Source organism: Pristis pectinata, chromosome 10, assembly GCF_009764475.1.
Source record: "Pristis pectinata isolate sPriPec2 chromosome 10, sPriPec2.1.pri, whole genome shotgun sequence".
Classification (NCBI taxonomy): domain Eukaryota; kingdom Metazoa; phylum Chordata; class Chondrichthyes; order Rhinopristiformes; family Pristidae; genus Pristis; species Pristis pectinata.
In genome coordinates this window covers 14,226,353-14,240,396 of record NC_067414.1, presented here as the reverse complement: position 1 = coordinate 14,240,396, position 14,044 = coordinate 14,226,353, and the positions used below count along the sequence as shown (strand labels likewise).

Below are 14,044 nucleotides of genomic sequence, written 5' to 3'. Positions count from 1 at the left end.
ACTTCACTTGCAGCAAATGACTTTTTGTACCTGGTTCAATGTGGACGTATTTGACCTTTCATGGATGCCTTTGGGTAAAAAAAAATTACATGTTGAATGACCTCAATGCACTGTTGCTATGGTTGTAGGCTAGTGATCAGTAACCCGTCCTCAAGGGAACGAGCTGTTGCAGTTGGGGTGAGGGGAGCAGCTGAGCAGTGGATTTAAAGAGAAGGCAGATGTGTACAGATAAAGAAACAGAAGGATACACTGATAGATGGATAAGATTTATTAGTCACATGTACATCGAAACACACAGTGAAATGCATCGTTGCGCAGAGTGTTCTGGGGGCAGCCCACAAATGTTGCCACGCTTCTGTCGCCAACATAGCATGCCCACAACTTCCTAATCCATACACCTTTTGAAATGTGGGAGGAAACCGGCACACCCAGAGGAAACCCACGCCGACACGGGGAGAACATACAGACAGCAGCCGGGATTGAACCCAGGTCGCTGGTGCTGTAATAGCATTACACAAACCGCTACACTACTGTGCCTGCCCTCCAAGATGAAGCTGGGAAACTAACATCATCATTGATCTGATATTTCACATAACCCATTTCTGTGCCATATAATAGATACCACTCAATGTAACCAAGCCTTGCACTAACTGGTCATCACCTCTGCTTTTGTACTTTATATGCCAATTTATAAAACCAGGATCTCAAGTTTTCTCCATATTACTTCAGCAACTTGCCCTCCCATTTTCAAAATATATATTCAATCTCTGCCACCATTGAATTTTCGTTAAAGCTATGTTACAATAAAAACACACTGTGGCTCCTGCCTCTCAACTTATACAAGCTCCTGGCAGCAGAGCCAGACCTATAACTTTGTGGTATCCATTGGATTTCCAAAGCTGCCACACGGTTGGGAGGCATTACTGTTCAAATAAAATAGACAGGCAGCAGAGGAAACTATAGCCACTATAACAGTGGCTGGGAAAGGCTATTTTCAAGAGAGGTAGCTGAGAGTAACCTAAAAGAGGCCTTAAAAATGAAGAGCTTGTCAACCGTGGATCAGTTTGTAACACCTGCAGCTGCATTCTTGGAAGCGTTGTCTTTCAGATAAGATGTTAAAGTGAGACCCTGAGTTTCCATGCAGGTAGAATGACCCAATTTTAAAAAATCTTCAGAATCATTTGAAGTAATTGAGAAGAACTCTGCATTTACAAGATTAAACCTGGGATTCTAAATGCAAATGTCATAAATGTAAGACAATCAGTGCTAAATCCAAGAGGAAATTTAGGAGAAAACAAGCTCCTGGAGGAACTCAGCAGGTCAGGCTGCATCTGTGGAGGGAAATGGACAGCCAATGTTTCAGGTCAAGACCCTTCACCTGGACTTAAAGAATGGATGGAAGCCAGTATAAAGAGGTGAGGAGGAGGGGTGGGGCAAGAGCTGGGTGGCTCCAGGTGAGGAGGGGCAGATGAAGCCAGGTGGCGGAGGGGAGGGTGGAGATAGTGAGAGGGTGGGAGGCGATAGGTGGAGGCAACAATGGGCTGCAGACGACAGAACCTGATATGAAAGGAAGAAGATGAAGAGGAACCAAATAAGGGACAGATGGTGGGCAAATGCACATGGGCCAGTTAGGCTGACGGGCCTGATCCCATGCTGCATGAGGTGGGAACAAAGGGGAGGAAGGGATAGGGGACTCAGTGGAGGGGTGTGTGGGTGATGGGCAGATAGAGTATGTGGGAGAGGGAAAAGAAACTGGGTGATGGGGGGGGGGGGGGGGGGGGGGGGGGGGGGGAGGGGGAGTGGGCTGGAGCGAAGGGTGTGTAAGAGGGGACCTGGGCAGATCAAGAGATAGAGGGGGAGCAGTTCAGCTGAAATTGGAGACCTCAATGTTCATGCCATTGGGTTATAGACCGTAGATTTAGGAGATGCCTCTTTACCCAGAGAACAGCAAAGACATGGAACTTGCTGAGGCCAACAGTATTGATGCATTCCTGGCACAGCTACAAGAGCACATCAGGAGAAAGGGTGATAGGCTGAGATGAAGAGCAGATGGGAGGTGCATGAATGGTAAAAAGACTTTGGATTTTAGGGATTGTGTTTTATGGTCTGATCAATCTCATTTCAGAAAGAAAATGATCACCCAGTTGCCCCGGCACCAACCAACCCAACATCAAGGTAACCACTTCCCGTTTTCACTTGCTGCTCCAACCAATTGGTCACCTGTCCTACTACTGAATGTCGATCAGTGTCAGACTGCTTGATATCATTCTTGTTAAGTTTTACTATGTCAAAAGCACTTCAAGAAATAGTGATTAAATGTATTTTGGTTTGCAAGAAATTAGGACCCAAAGAGTGTCAATCTTCAGAAGTTCCCTTTAGCTCATTCACATAGGCTTACAACCTATACGTTCTATACATCCAGTCTCTATATACCTCCATTCCCCATCATGATGGCCTCACCGCCCTCTGCTTCTTTCTTGACCAGAGACAGAACCAGTCCCCTTCCACTAACACTCTCCTCCACCTGACTGAACTTGTCCTCACCCTTAACAACTTTTGATTCCTCTGACTTTCTGCAGACCAAAGGCGTAGCTGTGGGCACTCGCAAGGGCCCCAGCTATGCCTGCCTCTTCGTTGGCTACATTGAACAGTCTCTGTTCCAAGCCTACTCCGGCCCCATTCCTCAACACTTTCTCCGCTATATCGACGACTACATTGGTGCCACCTATGCAGAACTCAACATATTCATAAATTTCGCCACTTATTTTCACCCAGCTCTCCAATTCATTTGGACTATCTTTGACACCTCTCTCTCCTTCCTTGATCTTTCCATCTCCATCTCAGGAGATTCCTTATCCACTGACATCTTCTACAAACCCACTGACGCCCACGGCTACCTCGATTACAGCTCCTCCCACCCTGTCACTTGCAAGGACACTATCCCTTTTTCTCAATTTCTCTGCCTCTGCCACATCTGCTCCCATGATGAGGCTTTCCACTCCAAAACGTCTAACTTCTTTTCTAACCGGGGCTTCCCCCTGACTGTGGTTGAGAAAGCTCTCACCTGTATCTCTGCCATTTCCCGCACCTCAGCTCTCACTCCCACCCCTCCCAGACCCAACAGGGATAGGGTCCCCCTTGTCCTCACATTTCATCCCACCAGCCTACGTATCCAACACATCATTCTCCGCCACTTCCGCCCATCTCCAACGGGACCCCACCACCAAGCTCATCTTCCCCTCTCTGCCTTTCGCAGGGACTGCTCTCTCCGCAACTCCCTTGTTCACTCCTCCTCCCCCCCACCCCGGGAACTTTCCACTGCCCCCGCCGTAGGTGCAACACCAGCCCCTACACCACCTCCATCCAGGGACCCAAACAGTCCTTTCAGGTGAGACAGAGACTCACCTGCACCTCCCCTAAGATCATCTACTGCATTCAGTGCTCCAAATATGGCCTCCTCTACATTGGTGAGACCAAACACAGACTAGGTGACCATTTCACAGAACACCTGCGCTCTGTCCATAACCGCGATCTGCATCTTCCTGTTGCCAGTCACTTCAACTCCCCCTCCCACACTATCACTGATATGTCAGTCCTCGGCCTCCTCCAAGGAAGGAACAGCACCATATTTTCCATCTTGGAACCTTGCAGCCTAATGGCATGAATATTGAATTCTCCCACTTTAGGTAATCCCCACACCCCACCATGCTTCCTCTCTTCTTCCCTTTCCTAACCTTTTTTTAATTCTCTCTTTTGACCTTTGACCCATCCCCCAGTGGATCTGCTCTCCCCTCCCCCACACCTGCCCATCACTATCTCTTACCTGCATCTACCTACCACCTCCACGTGCCCACCCCACCTCCCCTCTTTTGTCCACCTATCACTGCTCTGCTTTTCCCTCCTAAATATTGGGCTTCCCCTTTTCCTGTCTTCAGTCCTGAAGAAGGGTCCTGACCCGAAACATTGACCGCCTGCTTTTCTCCACGGGTGCTGCCTGGCCCGCTGAGTTCCTCCAGGATCATCGTGTTTTTCATCTAGATTCCAGCATCTGCAGTCCTTTGTTTCTCAACCTATACATTCTAACCAGATATCTTAGCTTTGTCAAAGTGACCCTGGAAGGTACAGTATAAAATTCAATACAGATGTTATCAATGGAATAGGAACATGGGCCAAGAACAGGCATTAGTTAAATGTCAATTTGACAAAGGGGTGTTTACAACCACTTACTCAGTTCACTCTTCTCTGGAAATTAGACATATCTAAAGAAGATGTCTAATTTCCAAGGTTACTTTCTGAGGTACGTCTTGCCACTTATCTTCTGGCATAGTACAAATGTGTTGGGGGGGGGGGGGGTCAGAACTGAATTGGTGATTCATTTGAAGGTCTCTCCTGCACCTGAAGTCATCCATAAAGGCAGGTAGTCCAGAGCAAAGGGAGAGGAGTGACACTGAGAGACAGCTGGCTCAATACTTGTCAATACTTGCCCAAAACAAGAGGGCAGCCCAAAGAAGACAGCAAAGAATGAGCTGCTAAGACTGTTTGAGAGTAGAGATGGTCGCAGGGGAGGGGAAGGAAAGGAGGCAGGAAAGGAGAGAGGAAGCAATGGAGAAATGCCATCAGTTGCTCTAGATTAACTTTCATTTTCAAATTATTACTTTCTAATAAACTTTTTACTATTCCTAGGACTTTTTTTTTTAAAAAGGTAACATCTAATATGCTATCATTATAGACACTCACGTCATTATGGAGTTTAACTTACTTATAATGGAAGCTTTATGTAAATATTTTTTGTGGCAAAAACGTAAAACAAAGGAGTGGAACTAATTGGATTGCTCTTTTGGAAAATCAGTACTGACATTATGAGCCTCATAGCTCGTCCAGTGTGGGAACATTCTTAATTTCAATCCAGAAGTAAAAGAGGGGACATAAAGTCAGAGGTGAAATATTGAAGAAAATGGCATTTCTTTCAAGTACAATTTACATAAAGTGTAAAAGCTTACTCTGTAGGGAAACTTCAGCTTTCGAAATTCAGTCTCCAGTTTCTTGTTATAGGCTTCAGATCCCCTGATGTAGCTGATGCCAATATTTTCTGCACTCTTGAGAACTAAGAGAGAGGAAAATAATTAATTCCAACTAGCTCTAAACTATTACACTGCAATTTATGACAGATATTGAAAACTTATGTTTCTTATAGAACCAAAGCAGTAATTCAAATGGTTAAATATTCACAGATGCAAAACCATATTGTGGTTATTCTTAATCACTGCAAAGAAACAAGACAGTTCAGGTGCCCTGCACTGGAAGTCAGCTGAACAGGTGACACTGCTAGTGCAAGATCTGACCAAATCAGTGTAAATGGCAGCCACTTGTACTAAATCACTAAGCACTTAACCCATGTTAAAGCCTGGTGATCGGGAAGTGACTTGTCAATTACTACTATCTATCAATACCGCACAGCATCTTTATTAAAGCTGAAGATCTCAAATGAGAGTATTAACAGTTATAATTTGCAACAAACACACAAATATGGTAGGACAGGTGGCCAGAGGCTTAGTTAGACATCAGATTTAGGGTCTTCCTAGAGGACAGACAACTGCAAAGGTTTGAAGACAGGTTGTAAAAGCTCAGGCATGGTCACTAATAACAATCTGATAAAAATCAGGGACGTACAAGAGGCCAACATGGGAGGAACACAGGTTTGAGGGCTGTCGAGCTGGAGCATGTTATAGAAATGAGGGCAAGGCCGTGAGGGGTTACCAGCTCTTTGAAGTCTGTCGACATTGAAATTGGCTTGAAAGACACAGAATGAGAGCAGCCAAGTGACAGGAAGGTGGCTTTCATCTTACGTTGCAGCAGTACAGAATTACGGTTTTAAAAAAATTGTGCAGTAATTGGACAAAATATCCAATTGATAAAAATCAATGCTCAACTGGTAGAGGGATTTCCATTTTCTTGGGTTTCCTTCACTTTCTAGTTTCACTTGCTCTCTGATCACCAGGTTGAGGCGAAGTTCATGAATAAATACTGCCATGTACAACGAGAACCCAAAAAGCTCTAATTCCAATGGATTTAATGCAAGATTAATTAAAAGCAACATTTCATTTATAGATGGGATTAGTTTAAATTTAAGAAACATTGGATAAGACAGCAGGGAGGATATTTCGCTTCTACAATCTGGACCAAATGTACAATCTCAAGAGGTTTCCAGGAAATATTTGTTTAATAGATGAAAAAAAATAAATATATTATAATATAAATATAATTAAAAGTGAAATACACTCCAATTTAATCAATATCAAAAACAAAGGCATTAAGGTACCTACTGAGGTGCTTTGGCAGAATTCAGTATCTGCTGATGAGGCACCAACCATAAAATGCATCATTTCCTGGAAACCTATAATCCTGTTCCCTAGCAGTCCTGTTAATTTTTCTTTTCAATTTTCTCGTGAATGCAGCACACTCTGGCAAGGCTAGTATTGATGTCAGTTTTTAAGTGGGCAGACGTACTATAAAAAGAGTTAAATCTGAAAGCAACAAAGACTCCTATGAGGGTGGAATACAGACTGGCCTATACTCTCTAGAATTGAGAAGAACATGAGAGCAACTGGTAGACCTGCCTCACAGCTCCAGTGACCCAGGTTCAATCCTGACCTCCGGTTCTGTGTAGTTTGTACATTTTCTCTATTGACTATGCACGTTTCCTCCAGGTGCTCTAGATTCCTCTCACATCCCAAAGACGTGAGGGTGCTAGGTTAATTGGTCACTATAAATTATCCCAAGTGCATAGGTAAGTTGCTGAATCTACAAGGAATTGATGGAAATGCAGGAAGAATAAAATGGGATTGGTGTCAGATTAAAGTAAATTGGTGTAGGGGTATTCAGGAAAAATGGCACCGAGTTAAAAGATCAGCCATGATTTGAATAGATAGAAGGAGCTGAACAGCCTACTCCTGGAAAAGGGTTTCAGCAGATGAGATAGATACATAGTCAGGCAAGGTTAACAAAAGATAGGTGATTGTAGTGATTGTGCAGATTTGTAGATTGGTATTAGTATATATTATTGTCACTTGTACCAAGGTACAGTGAAAAACTTGTCTTGCATACTGTTCGTACAGGTCAATTCATTACACAGTGCAGTTACACTGAGTTAGTACAAAGTGCATTAATGTAGTACAGGTAAAAACAATAACAGTACAGAGTAAAGTGAGTTTAAGATGACACTTTGCAGAAGAAAATAAAATCCGGAGGTAATCCAACGTGCAGGATCGAAAGTGGCTGCAGAGGGTTGTGCACTTAGCCAGCTCCATCACAGGGACAACCCTCCCTGCCAGAGAGGACATCTTCGAGGGGCAGTGCCTCAAGAAGGCAGCATCCATTATTAAGGACCGTAACCACCCAAGACACGCCCTCTTCAGAGACACATGAAATTCTGCAAATGCTGGAATCCAGAGCAATACACAAAAAGTGCTGGAGGAACTCAGGTCAGGCAGCATCCATGGAGGGAAATAAACAGTCAACATGTCAGGCTAAGGCCCTTCATCAGGACTGGCATTAGGGAGGAGGTACAGGAGCCTAAAGACACACACTCAACATTCACGAACAGCTTCTTCACCTCTGCCATCAGATTTCTGAATGGTCCATGAACACAACCTCATTATTTCTCTTTTGCACTATTTACTTATTTTTGTAAGTTATAGTAATTTTTTATGTCTTGCACTAGACTGTTGCCGCAAAACAACAAATTTCACAACACATCAGTGATAATAAATCTGATTCTGATCTTTGCTTTCCAGCACGATGATAAAACAGTAAGCAGTTTTTCCTGCAAGAATGAACCTATGTGGTACTTTGTGAGATTCAGCCACATCTGGCAGTGAATGGGGTTGAACAACCATTTCGGCTTCCTTTATGTCCTTGACATGTAGCGATGAGGACAATAGAGTGAAAGGAACAAATAGAAACATATCCTGAACCAATCAAATTTGAACCATTCTTTCTGAACAGCAGATAATCCAAACTAAACAAAGTGTAATTATGTAAATTTAATTCAATATCAAGTCATGATTAGAAACACACATTGAAGGTGGAGAGAGAAAAGGTCAAAAAATAATTTTTTATAACAATAACCAGTTGAGATTTAAAGGAGCTAAGAAACTTAAATCTGCAATTTCTTGGGGAGCAGAGCAATATAAATCATGTAGGAAATGAAAAAGCTGATGAAAAGTGCTATGATACTGGAGGAACTCAGCAGGCTAGGCAGCACCCATGGAGAAAAGCAGGTGGTCAACGTTTCGGGTCAGGAGCCCAATATATAGGAGGGAAAAGCAGAGCAGTGATAGGTGGACAAAAGAGGGGAGGCGGGGTGGGCACAGGGTGGTGATAGGTAGATGCAGGTAAGAGATAGTGATAGGTGCAGGGAGGAGGGGTAATTTCAGTAATGCTCACCCCCCGTTCCCCTCCCCACCATGCTTCTTCTCTTCTTTCCTTTCCTAGCCTCTCTTTCCCCCCCACCTTTCCCTCCCTAACCTTTGACCCATCCCCCGGTGGATCTGCTCTGCCCTCCTCCCCCGCACCTGCCTATCAATATCTCGTAGCTGCGTCTACCTACGACCACCTCACCTCCCCTCTTTTGTCCACCAATCGCTGCTCTGCTTTTCCCTCCTATATATTGAACTTCCCCTTTTCCTGAATTCAGTCCTGAAGAAGGGTCCTGACCCGAAACATTGACCGCCTGCTTTTCTCCACGGATGCTACCTGGCCTGCTGAGTTCCTCCAGCATCATCGTGTTTTTCATCTAGATTCCAGCATCTGCAGTCCTTTGTTTCTCTAAATCTAAACACTGCTCTCACTTGAAGCCTTAAATAAAAGCAGAAAGCGCTGGGAACACTAGCAGCTCACGCAGCATCTTTTCACAGTCATTGTCTAACCCACTGCCTATCAAGGATCTGGGCTTTGGACACACACTGGCATGGGATCCTGTTGTGCCAGAGTGGCTGTCTAGTCTCCTTTAATAGCACTCAAACCAAATTGCACTGGCACCCTCCCCACTCCCCCTCACCCCTACCCCCCCTCCCCCTCCTCACCCCTACCCCCCCTCACCCCTACCCCCCTTCTCCTCCCTCTCCTCACCCCTCCTCCTCTCCCCTCCCCCCTCCTTCTCCCCCCCCTCTCCCCTCCCCTCCCTCTCCCCCCCCTCTCCCCTCCCCCCTTCTCCCCCCCCTCTCCCCTCCCCCCTTCTCCCCCCCCTCTCCCCTCCCCCCCTCTCCCCTCCCCCCTTCTCCCCCCCTCTCCCCTCCCCCCTTCTCCCCCCCTCTCCCCCCCTCTCCCCTCCCCCCTTCTCCCCCCCTCTCCCCTCCCCCCTTCTCCCCCCCTCTCCCCTCCCCCCCTCTCCCCCCCTCTCCCCTCCCCCCCTCTCCCCTCCCCCCTTCTCCCCCCCCCTCTCCCCTCCCCCCTTCTCCCCCCTCTCCCCTCCCCCCTTCTCCCCCCCCTCTCCCCTCCCCCCTTCTCCCCCCTGCCCTCCTTCTCCTCCCCCCTCCTTCTCCTTCTCCTCCCCCCTCCCCTCCCTCTCTCCTTCCCTCTCCCTCCCTCCCCCCCCTCCCTCCCTCCCCCTCCCTCCCCCCCCCCCCCTCCCTCCCCCTCCCTCCCCCTCCCTCCCTCCCTCCCTCCCCCTCCCTCCCTCCCTCTCTCCCTCCCTCCCTCCCTCTCTCTCCCCCTCCCTCCCTCCCCCTCCCTCCCCCTCCCTCCCTCCCTCCCTCCCCCTCCCTCCCCCTCCCTCCCCCAACACGTCGGGCCTGCGCTGGGCCTCCTTACGCTTCAGCCTCTCCACCGCCAGGCTCTCGAATTCCTGCAGCGAGATGTCACCGGTCGGCGGCTGCTCGTAGAACTGCACGGGGAACGGGTAAACCTCGACCAGCGGCGAAAACGGCAGACGATTCCGCCTCCTGCCCGTGAACTGCATCTTCGTTCGCCCCCTTCACTCAGTCCACGGAACCCGCAAATTCCCGCCACGGGTCCAGCCAATCACTGCGCCCTCGGGCATCTTGGCCCGCCCAACGGGTCAGGACAACCAATCACAGTGATCTTATCCGCACATGCTTCGGTCCCGGGTCGGCCAGGTGACCATGGTAACCAATCACAGAGCCCAGAAAACCTTACTCCGCCCAATGGTGGTGGTCCGCTCAAAGAACCACAACAGCCAATCACAGAACCAGACTCTATCTTCCCGCCCCCTAGGCCATCGTAACCAATCACGGTGCCCTTCGGTGAAGGCCCGCCCAATAAGCCATCGTAGCCAATCATAGTGCAAGCCCGATCGGCCAGTGCTGCCAATCACAGTGCGGTAGTGGGCTCAACTTCAGTGCAGGCCCGCCCAATAGGCCAGCACTGCTGATCATAGTGCCCGCCCAATGGGACACCGTAGCCAATCACAGTGCCGTTATGTGTACAACCCTTTAGTGCCGGCCCGCCCAATAAGGGCAGTACAGCCAATCACAGCGCTTTATGACCATCATCCGGCAGCTGGATGCTATATACTGGAATGCGGTGCCTTCTCTCGTCCGGAGGAGTGATGACAGGTTGGGGGCTACAGAAATAGGCGCGGCCACTCAACCACGACCCGGAGGAGGCGTACCAAGCCCAAACCATGGGAATGGGCAGAGCTGAGCAGAAGTTGCATCTGCCTATCACCTACAGGAAAATAATTAATATTTAAATATTAATATTGAAGTATTAATATTTAATTATTTACCTGTAGGAATATTTAATAAAGACATAAAATATGGCATTATGTGCAAAACAAAGTGCATATCTGAAATAAAAATAAATGGGAACATGCAGTTGGTCATTCAGCATTTTGTGGAGAACTGCTTTACAGCGCCATTCAATGCACTTTCCAGCCAACAATTACATGTCTTGCATTTTCATCTGTTCTGGTGAATAGTGATTGACCTGTAACATAGCATTGTGTGAATTTTCCCTGGCATGATGAATATTGTGCTACCACACTTCGTGTTTTATTTCAGGATTCCAGCATCTGCCAATTAAGTCCATTTGAAACGTAGTTACTGTTGTAATGAAGGAAACTGAACATCAGTTTACACAGAGCAAGATCCCACAAACAAATGTATAAAGGAACTGGAAAACTTTTTAGTGATGATTATAGATCAGGTTAGGTTGACAACATCTCCCTTGTTCTTGTTTAAAACAGTGTCATTGGATATTTTACATTCACTTGAGAGGGACTTCCAATTCAGATAAGATCTTTATTAGTCACATATACATCGAAACACACAGTGAAATACATCTTTTGCGTCGTGATTTTGGGGGGCAGCCCGCAAGTGTCACCACGCTTCTGGCGCCAACATAGCATGCCCATAACTTCCTAACCTGTATGTCTTTGGAATGTGGGAGGAAACCGGAGCACCTGGAGGAAACCCACACGGACACGGGGAGAACGTACAAACTCCTTACAGACAGTGGCTGGATTTGAACCTGGGTCACTGGCACTGTGCTACCTTGCCTTAAGAATGTTAAACATAGGAGTATAAATCAGCTGTTTGGCCATTCAAGCCTGTTCTGCCATTCAATAGGATTATGTCTGACCTTCTTCCTCAGTCCCATTGTAAAAATAGTGAAATAAAGTGTGTTTGCGTATTAATAGGAATAAAATCCAATAGCATGGAAAATCTGTTAGTCCAACACCACCAAGGTCACAGGGATGCCAGATTAACAGAGTTTTAACAGAGGGTAACAGTAGTCGCTTAACGTTAGCTGTAGTCAGGCAAAGTTCAAAATCAAAAAACCTGCAGATTCAGGAAAAAGCATTTGCAAACAACACCCACTGAACTCTCCCAATCCAGTGCCGGGGGAGTGCTACACTCTCATCTGTGGGATTTAAAACCATAATCTTCTGGTTCAAAAATTAGAAAGCTGCAATTGAGTCATTGTTGACATGTATACATTTTGACTTGTCCTAATACAGACATTTCCAATTTCTCCCACAAAGAATAGGAAATGACTGGATCATCAGAACCACAAAAATATGACAATAACCTGCCACAGGAAGTATTCCAGATGGCAGGACTGCGATCTATAAGAGAATTCCTGCACTGATTTGTATTCAATGATGTAAATGAATTACTATTGGTGAGTTAATATTAGGATGAGATCATTTGCAGAACATGTGCTGGGAAATACAGCCAGGGAATGTGTGGAAGGGGTGGGGGGAAGTAATTAGATGATCTGTTTAAACAATCCATTAAAACTTGTTTGCTTATTAATTTGTAGAAAAATTGAGTATATTTATTGATCATCTCTTGACTTCCTATCCCTCAATAGGAACTTGAGCAGAGAGACAGAGGGGAAACAAGGAGAGAAATGAAAGACAGAATAGGAAGAAGCAAAAGTAGAAGGTAGCAAAAACAAAAGTGAGGGGCAAATGTAAATGTGCAAATGTAAAGAGGGCTAGTAAAGTTAAAAAGACTAAAGGCATTGCACATTAGTTTGCAAAGCATCTGAAATAAAGTAAGTGAGTTAACAGTGACTATATTGAAGCAGTTATAAGATAAGATTTCTTTATTAGTCACATGTACATCAAAACACACAGTGAAATGCATCTTTTGCGTAGTATTCTGGGCACAGCCCACAAGTGTCACCACGCTTCCAGCACCAACATGGCATGCCCGCAACTTCCTAACCCGTACGTCTTTTGGAATGTGGGAGGAAACTGGAGCACCCAGAGGAAACCAACGCAGACACGGGGAGAATGTACAAACTCCTCACAGATGGTGGCCGGAATTGAACCCGGGTCGCTGGTGCTGTAATGGCGTTACGCTAACCGCTACACTACCGTGCCTGCCCTACACTACCATGCTATTGAGTGCATGCTGAAGGTTAACCAAGAATGGGCACTAAACATTTAAGGGTATTCAATAGTTAGGAAGGAAAAACAAAAAAATAGATCAGAATCAGATTTATTATCACTGATGTATGACATGAAATTTGTTGCTTTGCAGTAGCAGTAGAGTGCAAGACCATGAAGACATAAAAATTACTATAAATTACAAAGATAAATAAATAATGCAAAAAAAAGGAATAATGAAGTAGTGTTCATGGGTTCATGGATCATTCATAAATCTAATGGTGGAGGGGAAGAAGCTGTTCCTAAATCACTGAGTGTGGGTCTTCAGCCTCCTGTACCTCCTCCCCAGTGGTCATAACAAGAAGAGGGCATGTCCCAGATGGTGAGGGTCCTTGGTGATGGATGCCCTCTTTTTCAGGCACCGCCTCTTGAAAATGTCCTTGATGGTGGGGAGAGGTATGCCCATGATGGAGCTGGCTGAGTCTACAACCCTCTGCAGCCTCTTGCGATCCTGTGCATTGGAGCCTCCATACCAGGTAGTGATGCAACCAGTCAGAATGCTCTCCACCGTACATCTGTAGAAAGTTGTAAGAACTTTTGGTGACATAACCAAATCTCCTCAAACTCCTAACAAAGCAGAGCCGCTGGCGTGCCTTCTTTGTGATTGCATTGATGTGTTGGGCCCAGGATGGATCCTCCAAGATGATGACACCCAGGAACTTGAAGCTGCTCACCCTTTCCAGCGCTGACCCCTCAATGAAGACTGGTGTGTGTTCTCCCGACTTCCCCTTCCTGAAGTCCACAATCAGTTCCTTGGTCTTGCTGACGTGAGTGCAAGGTTGTTGTTGTACACCACTCAACCAGCCAATCTATCTCACTCCTGTACTCTTCCTACTAGTCATCTGAGATTCTACCAACAACAGTGGTGTCATCGGTAAATTTTTAGATGGCATTTGAGCTGCGCTTAGCCACACAGTCATGAGTGTAAAGAGACTAGAGCAAAGCACACATAGTCAGCAAAGAGATGTTATTACCTATCCACACTGACGTGGCCTCCCAATAAGGAAGTCAAGTATCCAGTTGAAAGGAGGTGAGGTGGTGTTATTAATAAAGAGGGGAATCAATACAATGATGAGGAAGGATGTTGGCTCATGAAGTCATGAAATGGAATCTATATGGGTGGAG

At 46.2% G+C, this 14,044-nt stretch overlaps 1 protein-coding gene across 1 annotated transcript in view; it reads right to left on the bottom strand.

Annotated features, from left to right (window-relative positions):
* The window catches only part of prim2 (DNA primase subunit 2), a 230,504-nt gene extending 220,508 nt beyond the window's left edge, over positions 1-9,996 (bottom strand). The window contains exons 1-2 of the mRNA XM_052024624.1: positions 9,811-9,996; positions 5,001-5,104 (exon numbers count right to left, since the gene is read on the bottom strand). Of these exons, the coding sequence (XP_051880584.1) occupies positions 5,001-5,104; positions 9,811-9,958 (252 nt within the window). The 5' untranslated portion in view covers positions 9,959-9,996. The remainder of the gene's footprint in view (positions 1-5,000; positions 5,105-9,810) is intronic.
* Between the last annotated feature and the right edge of the window lie 4,048 nt (positions 9,997-14,044).